Source organism: Pipistrellus hanaki, assembly GCF_964339955.1.
Source record: "Pipistrellus hanaki genome assembly, contig: scaffold_39, whole genome shotgun sequence".
Lineage (NCBI taxonomy): Eukaryota > Metazoa > Chordata > Mammalia > Chiroptera > Vespertilionidae > Pipistrellus > Pipistrellus hanaki.
In genome coordinates this window covers 226737-242361 of record NW_028182294.1, presented here as the reverse complement: position 1 = coordinate 242361, position 15625 = coordinate 226737, and the positions used below count along the sequence as shown (strand labels likewise).

The 15625-nt window shown below is 67.4% G+C and overlaps 1 protein-coding gene across 1 annotated transcript; it reads left to right on the top strand.

The window, feature by feature from the left end:
* Window positions 1-2470: 2470 nt before the first annotated feature.
* On the top strand, window positions 2471-12346 carry TSPAN32 (tetraspanin 32; the record flags this gene model as incomplete). Its single annotated transcript, XM_084907049.1, is given in 8 exon segments — window positions 2471-2566; window positions 2713-2787; window positions 7390-7488; window positions 7961-8047; window positions 10474-10521; window positions 10524-10562; window positions 10936-11027; window positions 11731-12346. Coding segments are annotated over 8 exon segments (666 nt in total). The 3' UTR covers window positions 11861-12346.
* Window positions 12347-15625: the final 3279 nt, after the last annotated feature.

Genomic DNA, 15625 nt, shown 5'->3' with positions numbered 1-15625 from the left:
ACCAGCTGCCTCTTGCACACCCCCTACTGGGGATGTGCCCGCAACCAATGTACATGCCCTTGACCGGAATTGAACCCGGGACCTTTCAGTCCGCAGACTGACGCTCTACCGCTGAGCCAAACCGGTTTCGGCAACATACACTGTTTTTTGGTGTGCCGCAGGATTTTATTACTTTCATGTGCCGTGAGGGGAGGGGCTGAAAATCGCTGACCGAATCGCCGAGCCGGGTCTGGAGGGGGGGAAGCCAGCCAGAGGGGAGCCCTCAGGCGAGGGGCAGCCACCAGGGCGCTCAGGAGGGCAGGCTGCCCCCAGCGGGCAGAGCAGGTGTGGACTCCAGGGGAGGAGGCCTGCAGAGGCCAGCAGCGGCACCAGGGGGCGACGTGGTGCTGGCTTAAGGCATAAACCAGGCTGCTTGTCTGGGAGCTCAGGCCTGTTCTTAGCTCAGCCAGACGCCAGGGTGTGCCCGGCTCCCCTGACCCCTGACCTCTGCAGGCAGCAGGGCTGTTCCGGGGGGTTGTCCCGTCCCTGCCCGCGGGCTCCCAGTCTGGCCCGTGGGTGCTGGACGCCCTGGCTCTCAGATACCTGCTCACCAAGCTGCGTGTTGTATCTGGCCTGTGTGTGTGTGCGTGTGCTTGTGCGTGTTGTGTCCCAAGCATGTGTGCGCGTGTGCGTGTAAGCACATATGAAGCAGCTGGGGAGCCGGGAGATCTTTCCCAAAGTGACAGCGCCCGGCGGCCCCCCTTCCTGCCCCGTCCCCCCCCCCCCAGTGGCCTCTGGGACAGGAAACGCGAGCTGCAGGCTGGGCCCGGGCCTGGGAGGGCCGGAGGGAGCCATGTCCACGTGTTTTGGGCTTTTGTTCAGAACCAGGAGGAGGAGGACACCCTGGCCACACCAGCAGGCCGAGCCCCAGGAGGCCTCCGGGGCCCACGGGGTCCACAGGGTCCTCGGCCCACGCCCTCCGGCGGGTGGTGGGAGCCGTGGGTGGGGTGCTCTCTGGGAGGAAATGCCGCTCCTCTGAGCTGGCTCGGGTCCCCAGCCTGGGAGGCAGCCTGGAGCGATGGGTTCCAGATGGGGAAGGCGGCCCTCAGCCAGCTGGGAGGAGGAGGAGGAGGAGGGAGGAGAAGGAGGAGGGAGAGGGAGGAGGAGGAGGAGGAGGAGGGAGAGGGAGGAGGAGGAGAGGAGGAGGAGGAGGAGGAGGAGAAGAAGAAGAGGAAATGGAGGGTGGGGAGGGAGGGGGCGCCGGTCTCCCCAGGGCCCGCGTCGGCAGAACCAGCGCAGCCAACGGGCCGGGGAAGCGTTCCTTCCCTCGGTCTGTCCACAGTCATGGAGCGGGGCCTGCGGAGCCAGCGCGCTGGTGTCTCTACACACTCACACACACACACGCACACGCTCGACACACACACACTCACACACACGCACGCACGCACACACACACGCGCGCTCACACACACACACACACACACTCAGCTGTTTCTCTGCCCGCCTGCCAGGCCGGGTCTGTGTCTGTCTGCGTGGGCAGGCACCTCTGCGGTCAGTTGGCCGCGGCCTCCGGTGTCCCTCCACACGAGGTGCAGCGTGCCCGGCTGTGGGCCTCCCGGAGGGAGGGGGTGCGGTCAACCCGGCAGCCACTCCCTGCGCCCTCCCTCAGGGTGAGGGCGAGTGACCGGCAGACACGGGGTGTGGTCAGTGGCCGGACCCTCTGCACTGCCCCCCAAAGAACTGGGGGCTCCAGTGCCTCGTCGGGGAGGGTCCCCGATGGGCAGTGGCTTCTGCACGCTCAGAGCCTGACTGCGAGAGAGGCAGGGAGGGAGCGGGGCGGACCCAGCTCTCCAGGGGCCGCCGCCTCCAACATGGGGCCCCGGCCGGCCGGGGTGAGAGTGCGGGGACCGGGCCGTGGCCACGGGGAGCAGCGGGGTGTGACGAAGGGAGGGTGTGACCTGGTTGCCCCCTCCACCCCCCCGCCGGGTCCCCCTGGCCTGAGCTGCCCCGCCTGAGGGTTGGGGCCCAGTGAGCCCAGCTGCAAAGATTTCCAAAAACAAGCCAGCCCAGCGGGCGGGGCTCCGGGGCTGAGCCTTGAACCATGAACCAGGAGGTCACGGTTCGATTCCCTGTCAGGGCACAGGCCCGGGCTGTGGGCTTTAGTCCCCAGTGTGGGACGTGCAGGAGGCAGCCGATCCATGACTCTCATCATCAATGTCTCTCTCCCTCTCCCTGTCCATTCCTCTCTGAAACCAATAAAGATTTATTTAAACAAACAAACAAAAGGTAAGCCCAGCTGTCCCTGCCGAGGCCCGGCCACAGCAAGGGGCATGTCCTCCCAGGACCAGGGTCGATTAGGGGCAGGGGCAGGGGCAGGGTGAGAGTCAGGATTAGGGTCAGGGTCAGGGTTAGGTCAGGGTCAGGGTTAGGTCAGGGTCAGGGGCAGGGTCAGGGTTAGGGTCAGAGTTAGGTCAGGGTCAGAGTCAGGATTATGGTCAGGGTCAGGGTCAGGGTCAGGGCCCTCCGGGGGCAGTTGCAGTGGGCTGGTCTGTCATGCCAGGGATCCCCTCCGTCCTCGGGCCAGGAGGTGGGGCGGCTGGGCACTGCCAGGGACAGGCCCTGGGAGCCACCATAGCAACAGCAGCGCCCCGGAGGGCCTGCCCCGGGCGTGGGGGCGTGGGGGCGTGGGGGCGGGGGGGGGCTCAGGCTCCTGACCCCGTGCCCCTCTCCCAGGGCTTCCTGTGCTTCGCGCTGGTGTTCTGTGCCCTGGTGCAGGGCGCCTTCTGGAGCCTGCGCCACCCCACCCAGGTGAGTGCCTCCCCCCGCGGTCGCTGAGGAGAGGGGGCGGTGGGGACCACGGGGGCCATGCGGGGGTGGGGACAGCACCTCCCGGGAGGAGGGGGGCAGGTACAGGCCTCGGACCCCCCCCCCACGAGCGCCCCTCATTCCTGCCCCCTCCTGGCCGGGAAGACGGCTCCCGGAGTTGGGGGAAGGGAGAGGGGCAGGGCTGTCCCTCTGGGGGTGGATTGTGGGGGAGGCAGTTTGTAAAGATGCACTGAGGGGTCTGCACTCCGACTGGCCCTCGGGGCCAGGGAGCGGGGCGGAGGTGGACGAGGTGTGCAGGCCTGGAGCCGGCTGCCAGGCGGTGGGCGGGTGAGTGCTGTGCGCCCTGGCCGCCAGGCGGTGGGGCGGGTGGGTGCTGTGTGCCCTGGCCGCCAGGCGGTGGGGCGGGTGGGTGCTGTGTGCCCTGGCCGCCGGGCGGTGGGGCGGGTGGGTGCTGTGTGCCCTGGCCGCCGGGCGGTGGGCGGGGTGGGTGCTGTGTGCCCTGGGTGCCAGGCGGTGGGCGGGTGGGTGCTGTGTGCCCTGGGTGCCAGGCGGTGGGCGGGTGGGTGCTGTGTGCCCTGGCCGCCGGGCGGTGGGCGGGTGGGTGCTGTGTGCCCTGGGTGCCAGGCGGTGGGCGGGTGGGTGCTGTGTGCCCTGGCCGCCGGGCGGTGGGCGGGTGGGTGCTGTGCGCCCTTGGCCGCCAGGCAGTGGGGCGGGTGGGTGCTGTGTGCCCTGGCTGCCAGGCGGTGGGCGGGTGGGTGCTGTGTGCCCTGGGTGTGTGACCACCCTCTCTGGTCCTGGCTCTGCTCGCCCTCAGAAACCGGCCTGTCTCCCTCGTGGGCTCCATGGAGTCTACGAGGCGACGTGGCCAGGCCTTGGGGTTTGGTCAGGGTTAGAGTCAGGGTCAGGCTCAGGGTCTGGCGGTCACCCCATCTGTGTCGGGGGGGACAGGCCAAGGTGTGGGGAGCTCGCCCCGGCAGAGCCCAGGGCTCATTGCCCAGGTCAACGCCTCTTTCCCCTCCAGCCCAAGGGTCTCCCCAGCCGGCCTGCGCCCCCCCACCCCCGGCAGCACTCGGGGCGCGCACTGTGACCAGATCGGGAAAAGGCCCACCCCCCAAGTTCTGGAGGGGCTCGAAGCCCCCACGAGGCGGCCCGGGCTCTCGGGGGACAGGCCAGCGTCTTGCTCAGACCCGCGTTGGGGCTCATGTCACCCATCCCCCCAGCTGCGGTCGGGTCGCAGCGTGGGTGGTCCCTTCCCGACAGCTGCCTGGGCGCCAGGGCCCCGCCCTTCTCCCGGGGTGCCCCAGCCCTCCCCCGCTCCTCTCCCACTCCCCGTCTCAGCCCCGGGGGAGTCCCGGCTGCAGGGACGGCACAGGCCGCCGTCCAGCTGGGGCTCGGCCAGCACCGGGAGGTGAGCGCTGAGGGCTCCCAGCTGGGCCTCGTCCCCGTCCCTCCCACATCCCTCCACCATCCCCCCATCCACCCTGGTCTGGCCGTGCTCACCCACACGGGGCACCTTGGGCCAAGGTGGCATGGGCGAAGGAACTGGCTCGGAATCCGGGTCGGCCTCCCAATCCGGGTAGGGGGCGCTCACTCCCTCTGGGGACATCCCCTCATCTGTGTACGAGGAACAAAGAGATCCCCCCCCACCCCCCCCACACACACACCGCAACGCGCACACACCAGCACTGCTGCACGACGGAATGACAGTGCGGTGCGGGCTCTGAGAGGCCCGATCAGTCCTCCCTCTTACAGTACTGTGGTGTTTGGTGCCAGGGCATGGGCAGGCCAAGCCTCCCGCCTGTGCCCAACTAGCAATGTGACAGGCCTCGTGGCCTCAGGACAAGCCAGGCCAAACAGGACCAGCAGACTCCTATGCCCACGAGGTCCTATGTGCAGGGATTCTATCTGCTCGGGGGATTTCAGAGCCTAAACCTAACCCTAACACTAAATTCTAACCCTAACCCTAACCCTAACCCTAACCCTAACCCTAAACCTAACCTAACCGTAACCCTAACTCTAGCCCTAGCCCTAACCCTAACCCTAACACCTAACCCTAATCCTAACCTAACCCTAACCCTAACCCTAACCCTAGCCCTACCCCTACCCTAACCCTAGCCCTAACCCTAACACCTAACCTAACCCACCCTAACCCTAACCCTAACACCTAACCCTAATCCTAACCTAACCCTAACCCTAACCCTGCCTCTACCCTAACCCTAGCCCTAGCCCTAGCCCTAACCCTAGCCTTAACCCTAACCCTAACCCTAGCCCTAGCCCTAACCCTAACCCTAACCCTAGCCCTAGCCCTAACCCTAACCCTAACACCTAACCCTAATCCTAACCCTAACCCTAGCCTTAACCCTAACCCTAACCCTAACCCTAGCCCTAGCCCTAACCCTAACCCTACCCCTACCCTAACCCTAGCCCTAGCCCTAGCCCTAACCCTAGCCTTAACCCTAACCCTAACCCTAACCCTAACCCTACCCTAACCCTAACCCTAACCCTAAACCTAACCCTACCCTAACCCTAACCCTAGCCCTACCCCTACCCTAACCCTAGCCCTAGCCCCAACCCTAACCCTAACCCTAACCCTAACCCTAACCCTAACCCCCGTCCCCCTACAGCCCCCTAAGGGCCCCTAACGTATCCTGGGGAAAGGTCAGGCCTGCTAGTGCAGGGCCACCCCACAGACAGGAAACCTCAGCACAGGGGAGGGGCGGCCACGCTTCCAGTGGCTCCGAAGCCAGGCTGCTGCCCGGCCGTGGGGGAAGGGCCTGGCCGGGGCCCAGAGCCGGAGGCCCCTGGGGACGGTGGCCGTGCAAGGACTGTGAAACGAGAAGGCGATTAATTACGCCGCCGGCCGCAGCCGGAGGGAGGGCCGCAGCCGGAGGGAGGGCTGCAGCCGAGAGCCGCAGCCGGAGGGAGCCATAGCCAGGGAGCCGCAGCCGGGGAGCCACAGCCGGGAGCCGCAGCCAGAGGGAGGGCCTCAGCCGGGAGCCGCAGCCAGGGAGAGAGCCCAGGTCCCAGGCGCTCGGAGATGAACTGGCTGCATTATTCATTGGAGGCTGATCTCAGCTGTCCTCAGCCGGGGTCTGCCCCACCCCCCTCACCTCGAGGCCACTCTTCTCCCGACTGTCCCTGGGGCAGCGAGGACTGGGGGCCCCAGGAGAGGGTCTGCAGAGCCCCCGCGGCCCCCCGAGACCTCCCCACACACCGGTTTAGCCGACGGTGGGGGTGGGGCACAGCCTGGAGCTGCCACGCCCCGGCCGAGGGCCGGGAAGGGGGAGCGGACGCCCCTGGCGCCTGCTCTGAGCTGAGGACCCGTCCTGAGGGCACCCTGGGGCTCTGGGGGAGGAGCTTAAAGTGGGTGCCCGGCAGGGAGCACCCAATGTCGGGACCTGCGCCTCCACACCCCCGGGCGCGGGCTGGGGGCGGACGCCCAGGCCTGCAGGGAGAGGCCAGCCTGGCCCCCGACCGGCCGGGGCCTGGTGCAGGGCCGTGGGACGGACGCTCCACACAGCCTGTCGTCCCTGCTGGCAGTGTGACCAGGACACGCCGCCCCGGGCCCGGTCTCATGGGCAGAGTGGTGGAGGGAGCAGGAGCAGTGTCCCCGCTGGCTTCCCGGTCACGGCCACCTGCCCCGCGGACCCAGGCCAGCCCCACCAGGGCCATCGCACCAGGAGCTCCTCCAGGAGGACGCAGAGGCCCGGCCGGTCCCCACCCTCAGTTCCCCGGGAGACGGGAGTCAGGGCCCCGGCCAGGCCCTCCGGCCCAGGGCGCTGCCCCTCCCGGCGGGGGTGGGGGAGGCAGCGGCTGGGTCTGAGTCTGGGACGACGCAGCGCATGTCACACGAGGAAGGTTCATTAGCGCCGGAGCCGTGATCCGGACGGAAGTCCACCTGGTTCCCATTGGGCTTCGGGGCTCCGTTCACCCCAGCCCTTCGGGGCACCCTGTGTCCCAGCTCAGCGTGGCGTGGGGTGCAGGGCGGGGATGGAGGGCTCGGGCTCTGCGGTGGGAGGGAGGCCTCAGAGGGCAGGGGAACTCAGAGACCAGCACCCGGGGCAACCACGGAAGTCTTCCTGAAAGAGGCAAGACTCCAGTGCGTCTCTGAAGGAACATTGTGGCCAGGGGGAGGCGGTCTGTTTGGGGGTGGTCAGGGGGCCGGGGCTTTCTGGCCCGGAGCTGGCCCCGTGGCTTCCCCGGCCAGGAGCCGGGCTGCTTTCGGGGCTTCCTGAGAGGCCCGGCGTCCTGGGGAAATGCCCAGGGCACCCTCACGCCCGGCCACTGCCCAGGCCCGGCCCTGCTGCCCCAGGCCGTGGCCACAGGCAGAAGCAGAGGACACTCCTTGGCCGGCCCTCCGAGCTCCCCACGCCCGGAGCTGGGGCCTCTGGCCCATCCTCTGGGGCCCTGGGAGCGGCAGGGGCACTGACAGCCGATCTTGGGGTGCAGGAGGCCCCACCACTGACGTCTGGGGGAAGCACTGGGACCGGGGACCCGGGAGAGTCGGGGAGCTGGCCTGGCGGAGGGGGACGGAGGGGAGGGGCCGGCCGGCCCTCGGGGCCTCACGGAGACCCTCTGGGGCAGGCGGAGGACGCCCTGCTGGACACCTACGACCTGGTGTTCGACCGGGCGGTGACCAGCCCGCCCGCCCGGCGGCAGGAGCTGGCGGCCATCCACGACACGGTGAGTGCGGCGGGCCCATCGCTCCCGTGCGGCCCCTCAGCCGGCGGCCGGCCAGGGGCTCAGCCGGGGTCCCAGCCACAGGCCACGGATCTGCTGCCGGGACAGGGGTTCGGGCCTCCTCCCTGGGCCCGGGCGGGGCCGCGGCGGACTCGGTGGGCCCAGAACAGAGTGCAGGCCCCTGTCCAGGAGCGACGGCGGGTCGCAGCCACGGCTGGCACGGCCTTAAGCAGGCCTGAGGCGGCCCTGGCCTGGCAGTTGTGGCCCCCCAGGCAGGCGGGCGGCGTTAGGGGCCCTCCTGTGCCCTGGGGAGCCCTGAGTGGTGGGGGCCAGGCTGCCCGGTGCCCGGTGCCCCCCCAGGCAGTGGCCCTGAGCCCGTCCGGTCTCTGCCTGGCCCGCCTCGTCAGTTGCTCTCTGTGCCTTGGTTTCCCGTCTTCGTGGGAAGCCGGGTCCTGAGCCCCGTCCGTCCCTGCAGTTCCTGTGCTGCGGGAAGAGCCCCCCTCCCGGCCTCCCGGGCGGCGTGGAGACCACCCTGTGCCCGGGGCCGGAGGCGGCCACGCAGGTGAGCGGACTCCCCGACCAGCGCCTCTGCCCCATGCCTCCCCCAGGCCCGGGGCCAGCCTGCAGGAGGCTGAGGAGGGGGAGGAGGTGCAGGGGGGGGGGGCCTGCAGGAGGCTGTGCAGGGGGAGGAGGTGCAGGGGGGGGGGGGCAGGCCTGCAGGCTCCGGAGGCTGTGCAGGGGGAGGAGGTGCAGGGGGCGGGGGCCTGCAGGCTCCGGAGGCTGTGCAGGGGGAGGAGGTGCAGGGGGCGGGGGGCCTGCAGGCTCCGGAGGCTGTGCAGGGGGAGGAGGTGCAGGGGGGGGGCCTGCAGGCTTGGGAGGCTGTGCAGGGGGAGGAGGTGCAGGGGGGGGGCCTGCAGGCTTGGGGAGGCTGTGCAGGGGGAGGAGGTGCAGGGGGCGGGGGGCCTGCAGACTCCGGAGGCTGTGCAGGGGGAGGAGGTGCAGGGGGGGGGGGGCCTGCAGACTCCGGAGGCTGTGCAGGGGGAGGAGGTGCAGGGGGCGGGGGGCCTGCAGACTCCGGAGGCTGTGCAGGGGGAGGAGGTGCAGGGGCGGGGGGCCTGCAGACTCCGGAGGCTGTGCAGGGGGAGGAGGTGCAGGGGGCGGGGGGCCTGCAGGCTTGGGGAGGCTGTGCAGGGGGAGGAGGTGCAGGGGGGGGGGGCAGGCCTGCAGGCTCCGGAGGCTGTGCAGGGGGAGGAGGTGCAGGGGGCGGGGGGCCTGCAGGCTCCGGAGGCTGTGCAGGGGGAGGAGGTGCAGGGGGGCGGGGGGCCTGCAGACTCCGGAGGCTGTGCAGGGGGAGGAGGTGCAGGGGGCGGGGGGCCTGCAGGCTTGGGGAGGCTGTGCAGGGGGAGGAGGTGCAGGGGGCGGGGGGCCTGCAGGCTCCGGAGGCTGTGCAGGGGGAGGAGGTGCAGGGGGGCGGGCAGCGTGCTGACCCCGCACAGGCCGTCCTCCTCCGCTGGACTGGCCTCGGGCCCGGGCTCCATCATGCCCTCATTCCTCCGCTCCCAGCCGGCGGGCTCGGGCCAGGCGCCAGGCCGGCCCTCGGAAGCCTCCGGAGGTGTGGGGGCGGAGGGGATCAGGGCCGAGGGTGCAGAGCAGAGGGTCAGCCTTGGGGGGCGGGAGGGGGGACGCGGGCATCCTGAGGGCCCAGGGCGTTCCTCGGAGGCGGCCTGCCCGCCGAGGCCAGCTGCCCCCGCGCTGCAGAGGCTCCAGGGAGACGGAGCAGAAGCCCCTCCTTCCCTGAGGCCCAGAGCGGGCCTGGCACCCGCCCCCGCTGCCCGGCCTCCTGCCCGCCCCCTCCAGGAAACAAATCCTCCCCACGGCTCCTCCTGGCCGCCTCCGGGACAGACAGGAAGATGCAGAGGGCAGGGCCAGGGAGGAGGCGCCTGCCGGGAGGGGCAGGGTTGGGGCAGCCGTTCCTGCCCCCAAGAAGAGGCACCTCCAGGCCTCCGGGTGGGGGCGGGGCAGCACCGGAGGGGGCACGGGCGCTGGGCCTGCGTCTGCAGAGCCACCCGCCCGGGCGGGGGCAGGCGGGCGGGCATGCCTCCTGGACCCTGGGCTGCCCAGGCTGCCTTCGTGGAGAGACAGACTGGCAAGGGTTCCTTTTCCTTCTTCTTTTTTTTTTTTTTTTTTTTTTAATATATTTTATTGATTTTATATAGAGAGGAAGGGAGAGAGATAGAGAGTCAGAAACATCGATGTGGGAGAGTCATCGATCAGCTGCCTCTTGCACACCCCCTACTAGGGATGTGCCCGCAACCAAGGTACATGCCCTTGACCGGAATCGAACCCGGGTCCCTTGAGTCTCCAAGCTGACGCTCTATCCACTGAGCCAAACCGGTTTCGGCCCTTTTCCTTCTTTTTAAATATATTTTTATTGACTTCTGAGAGGAAGGGGGAGGGAGAGAGAGAAACATCCAAGATGAGGGAGAATCACGGACCTGCTGCCTCCTGCACGCCCCCCCACTGGGGATGCAGTCCACATGTCTTGACCGGGAATCGAACCGGGACCTCCTGGTTCGCAGGCCGATGCTCCACCACGGAGCCAAGCCAGCCCGGCTGGGGTTCGTCTTCCCGGGGGGCACCCCGGCCAGGCCGCAGGCTGCACCCAGGGGTCCGGGGCGGCTTCCTGGGGGGGGGAGGGCAAACCCGGGTGCCGGCTGCCCCGGGAGCCAGAGGCCCCGACTCCGAGGGCCAGTGAAGTCGCCCCGACACCAAGTGTGGGCAGGCGGGGCTCCGGCCGGGCGAGGGCCCAGCACAGCAGGAGGCCCTGTCCAGGGGACGTCTGGGCAGACGGACGGACAGACAGCCACCTCGCCCGCCTCCCCCGGCTGCCACCCTGCCTTAGGCCCCGGTGGGCTGGCACTGCAGGCCCCTGCAGGGAGGAGCGGGCGGGCGGGGCCCCCGTGCTGCCTCCCGCCTGTGCCTCCGCAGGACTGCCTGCAGGGCGTCCGGGGCTTCCTGAGGACACACGGACACGGACCGTGGCCGCCACCCTGACCGGCGTGGGCCTGGTCACCATGGTACCGGCTCGCCCTCCCCTGCCCCCCCTCCCACCCCGGCCCCCAGGGAAGGCAGGGCGGACCCCAAGCAGGTGGCCTGGGGTGGAGGTCCCGCCTTGCTCCCTCCCCTGGATCGGGGGGGGGGGGACCCTGCGGGCCGGGGGAGGGGGGGGGACCCTGCGGGCCGGGGGAGGGGGGGGACCCTGCGGGCCGGGGGAGGGGGGGGACCCTGCGGGCCGGGGGAGGGGGGGGACCCTGCGGGCCGGGGGAGGGGGGGGGGACCCTGCGGGGCCGGGGAGGGGGGGGGGACCCTGCGGGCCCGGGGAGGGGGGGGGACCCTGCGGGCCCGGGGAGGGGCCCTCCCGAGCCGCTGGCCCAGGCGCTGCCCTCCCAGGTGTACGCCATGCTGCTCAGCTCCTTCCTCTGGTGGGCCATCCGCGCCGGCCGCTGCCTGGACCGCAGGGGGACGTACGCGCTGAGGCCCCGGTAGGCACCGGCCCTTCCTGCTCCGCCCCCCCCGCCCCCCCCCCTGCATGGACCCCAGAGCCGAGGGCCAGGCTGAGGTTCCAGCCCAGCGGTCGGCACACTCATCCGTCCACAGAGCCAAACACCAACAGTGCAACGACTGCCATTTCTTCGGAGAGCCACGTTTTTTAAAGTTAAACGTCTTCTAACGCCACTTCTTCAACACAGACTGGCCCAGGCCGTGGCATTCTGTGGAAGAGCCACACTCAAGGGGTCAAAAAGCCGCATGTGGCTCGCGAGCCTCAGTTTGCCGACCACGGGTCTAGAAGACCCCGGCCCCACGGGGGGCGTGGCGGGGGTGTGGCGGGGGCGGGGGTGTGGCGGGGGCGGGGGGGGGGGGGGAAGGTGCCAGACCCACGTGCAGCCACTCCACAGCCAGCAGGTCTGAGGGCACAGGGACCCCTCCCCCTGCGGGTCCCCAGCTGCACCCAGACGGACCTCACCGCGCCCTGTCCCCCAGCCCGTGACCCCGGGCAATGCCCCCCCCCCCCCCGCGCAGGGAACAGGGGGGACCGGGACCGGCAGCCAGGCAGCCCCCTCGGCTGGCAGCGGCCCTGCCGGCCACATCCCCCACTCCCCCGCCCCGTCCCTTCTGGCCACGGGGTCCCCTCGCCGCCCGACCTCGCCTGCCCCTGGGCCCACAGCTCCTGGCCTCTGTTCTCAGAGCCCGCGGCCGCCGGCCCCCGGAGCCCGGCTCCTTCAGGCGCTCTGCACGGAGCCCCGCCCTCCGCCACCTGGACCACCTTCGGGGCCCAGGCCCCTCGGGGGACCCCCGGCTGCTCCAGGACAACTGACGCCACGTCTCAGCCGGCCGCCCAGCCGCCCCGTCCCCTCACCGAGCTGTGAGCCCTGCCCTCCACAGGGAGGGGGGACGGGGACGGGGACCAGAGGCCTGGCCAGGGAGAGAGGCGGCCCCATTTCAGCAGATGGTGTCCTGGTCGGGGTCTCACACAGACTCAGTGGGGCAGGCTGGGAATGGAGTCCAAACGGGACAGCCAGCCCTGGCCGGTGTGGTTCAGTGGATAGAACATTGGCCTGTAGACGGAAGGTCCCAGGTTCAATCCCCGTCAAGGCCACAGGCCTGGGTGGCGGGCTCGATCCCCAGTGGGGGGTGTGCAGGAGGCAGCTGATCTGTGATTCTCTCATCATTGGTGTTTCTGTCTCTCCCTCTCCCTTCCTCTCTGACATCAATAAAAACACTTTTAAAAATCCTGTAAAAATGTATGTGGCAGCAGGAAAAGACATTTTGGTGGAAGCTATGGGCTGCTCCTCCCGGGCACGGCTCCAGGTCACGTTCTCAATGCCCCCTCCCCACCCCCTCCCCGGCCCTTCCCGGTGGCGGACCCCGTCTTCGGTGGCGGACCCCCTCTTCGGTGGCGGGACCCCACCTTCGCTGCAGAGGGAGCTGAAGCGGGAAGACCTCCTCCATCTCTCTGGCCTGGCCCCCACCAGCCTCCACGGCAGGGGCCAGGCTGGGGGAGACCTGGGGACCCCTCCTCCCACTCACACTGTAGTAACACCCACCCCTGCCATCACCGTGACCCTTTTAGGGTGTCTTTTTAAAAAATAATTTTTATTTTCAGTATTTTTATTGAAATACTGAAATGTAGAAGCACAGCATGGCCTCCCCGGACTCACAGCACCTGCCCCGGCCTCCGCCCCCCCCCCCCCCACTCACAGCACCTGCCCCGGCCTCCGCCCCCCCATCACAGCACCTGCCCCGGCCTCCGCCCCCCCCCCCATCACAGCACCTGCCCCGGCCTCCGCCCCCCCTCCCCCCGACTCACAGCACCTGCCCCGGCCTCCGCCCCCCCCTCCCCCCGACTCACAGCACCTGCCCCGGCCTCCGCCCCCCCCCGCCCCATCACAGCACCTGCCCCGGCCTCCCCTCGATGCAGCTCCGGCTCCGGCTGGGCCTGGGGGCGCCGGGGGCAGGGGCTGGGCGTGTGCAGGCCGCCCTCCCCGCACCCTGTCCATCCGGCGGGTGTTCCCGTGTCCCTCGTGGCTCCGGCCTCACTGGCCTGCTCGGGAGCCGGTTCAGCAGCTGCGCGTCCGGCTCCTGTTTGCGAGGCCTCTGGCCCCGCAGCCGCCTGGAGGGGGGCCCGCCTCCCGCGGACTCAGGGTCCGACACGTGGCCTGGGGCACGTCGAGGGCCGTCCATCTCCTGGCCTGTGGTTTGCCTCTCGTGTCCCTTCCAGCGATTTCTGGTGAGCGGGTCCTTCCGGGCCTAGTTTTACCTTGAAGTGAAAGTTTCCATCCAGGGCGTGGACGGGAAATCTCACCATCTTTAAAGGAAAAGAGGCCTGAATATCCACAGCCACAGCGACCGCCGAGCAGCTGTGAGCCCCAGAACGCGGTCCCAGGTGGCGCGAACACCTGGACTCAAAGGAGCTCTCCGCCGCACGGCGAAAAGGAGAGAGAACTACATACCCAGACCCCCTGTGGGGAGACAAACGGCCCGCACATGAAAGAGAAGCAGGCATCACCAGAAAAGGAAGCAAACGAGTTGGAGGCAAGCAACCTATCAGAGCAAGAATTCAGAGAAATGATCATAAGATGGCTAAAAAGAATGGAAGACAAATTTGACAACATGAGTAAGAACCAAGAGGAAGTGAAGAAGAACCAAGAAGAAATGAAAAATGACATCGCTACCGTAAAGAACTCAATAGAAAGCACCAAGAGTAGACTAGAAGAAGCAGAGGACCGCATCAGTGAGCTAGAACAGTGTTTCCCAACCTTCTCTCCTGATGAGAATCACCTGGTGGAGTTGTTAAAACACAGATTCCTGAATCCCAACTAAGAAGTGCTAAACTAGAATTTTTGGGAACATATAGGTAAAATTGCATACCTAACTTAGTGCTCTGTATATAAAATCTGTCTTAGAGCACTAGTTAAGTATACAATTTTACCTATATGTTCCCAAAAATTCTAGTTTAGCACTTCTTAGTTGGGATTCAGGAATCTGTGTTTTAACAACTCCACCAGGTGATTCTCATCATGAGAGAAGGTTGGGAAACACTGAGCTAGAAGACAAGATGGAAAGTTTCCAACCAGAAAAGTAGAAATGGTCTCACAATGGAGGGTTCCGGCTGTTCTCAGGAGGGTTCTGGGGGTTTCCGTGGACGGCGGGGTCTGCACTCCGTTTCCAGGTGTTTCCAGGAGGGTTCCGGAGGGTTCCGGGTGTTTCCGGGTGTTTCCGGGGAGGGTTCCGGGAGCAGGGTAGTCATGGCGAGGAACGTGACCATGGTGACAGCTCGGGATTGTGGTCTCTGCTCTGCGCACGGCTGGCGCTGAGGGATCCGGAGAAAAGGAAGGCACTCGGCTTTCCGAAGGCGGTACCAGCGCGTCCCCGGGGGCAGAAGGTGTGGCGGCTCCGCGAGGCGGCGACGGGCCTCCGGAGGGGAGATGCAGCGAGGACAGGGCTCCGCCGGCTGCTTCCAGTCAGAACGTTTCAATCAGACCGCCTGTGTGGTCACCGTATTTTTATATTTTTAAATTGATTTTTATGTCATTTCTTTAGAGAGCCAGGAAGGGCGAGGGATAAAGAGATGGAAATGTTGATTAGAGGGAGCCAGCCATCGGCTGCCTCCTGCACGCCCCCGGCTGGGGATCAAGCCGCAACCTGGGCCTGGGCCCGACCGGGCGTCAAGCTGGGACCTCCTGGTGCAGATGGACGCTCCCCCTGAGCCGGCCGGCCCGTGTGGTAACCTCAGTCTCTGCGTGTGCAAGGCCTCCTGGGAGCTTGTCGGCTCCATATGTGGCCCCTTCCTGTCTGTGTGCACGTGTGTGTGCGTGTGCGTGTGTGTGTGTGTGTGTGTGTGGTTAGAACATGGCACCCTGGCTACTCTACCACTGGTCGGCAAACTCCTTAGTCCACAGAGCCGAATATCAACAGCACAACGACTGACATTTCTTTGGAGAGCCACATTTTTTCAACTTAAACGTCTTCTAACGCCACTTCTTCAACACAGACTCGCCCAGGCCGTGGTGTTTTGTGGAAGAGCCACACCCAAGGGGCCAAAGAACTGCCTGTGGCTCTCGAGCCGCAGTTTGCCGACCATGGCTCTAACCTGTTCCAGGTCACACACCTCCTGGCTCCTGGGAGCCAGAGCACAGAGTGAGTCCCCGAGGCTCACGGAGAGGCCGGGGGAGCCGTCCCTGCAGGGCGACGGGACGGAGGTGGGATTTGGAAACACGGAGCCACGCCCCACGCCGGCACGGCTGCTCTGCCCGTGCTGCCCCTTCTCTGAGCTCACGGGGCAGGAGAAACAGCAGTTACCGTGAAAGGACGGTCTGGGCCCCGGAGGGAGGTCGGGGTCCTGGGAGGGCCTCTGGTCCAGGGTGGGATGTTTGGGCCTGTGGAGGCGGTCTGGCACCTCACCAGTATTTTATATGGTTTTTAAATTTTTTTAAATATATTTCATTGATTTTTTTACAGAGAGGAAGGGAGAGGGATAGAGAGTTAGAAACATCGATGAGAGAGAAACATCGGTCAGCTGCCTCCTGCACACCTCCCACTGGGGATGTGCCCGCAACCAAGGTACATGCCCTTGACCGGA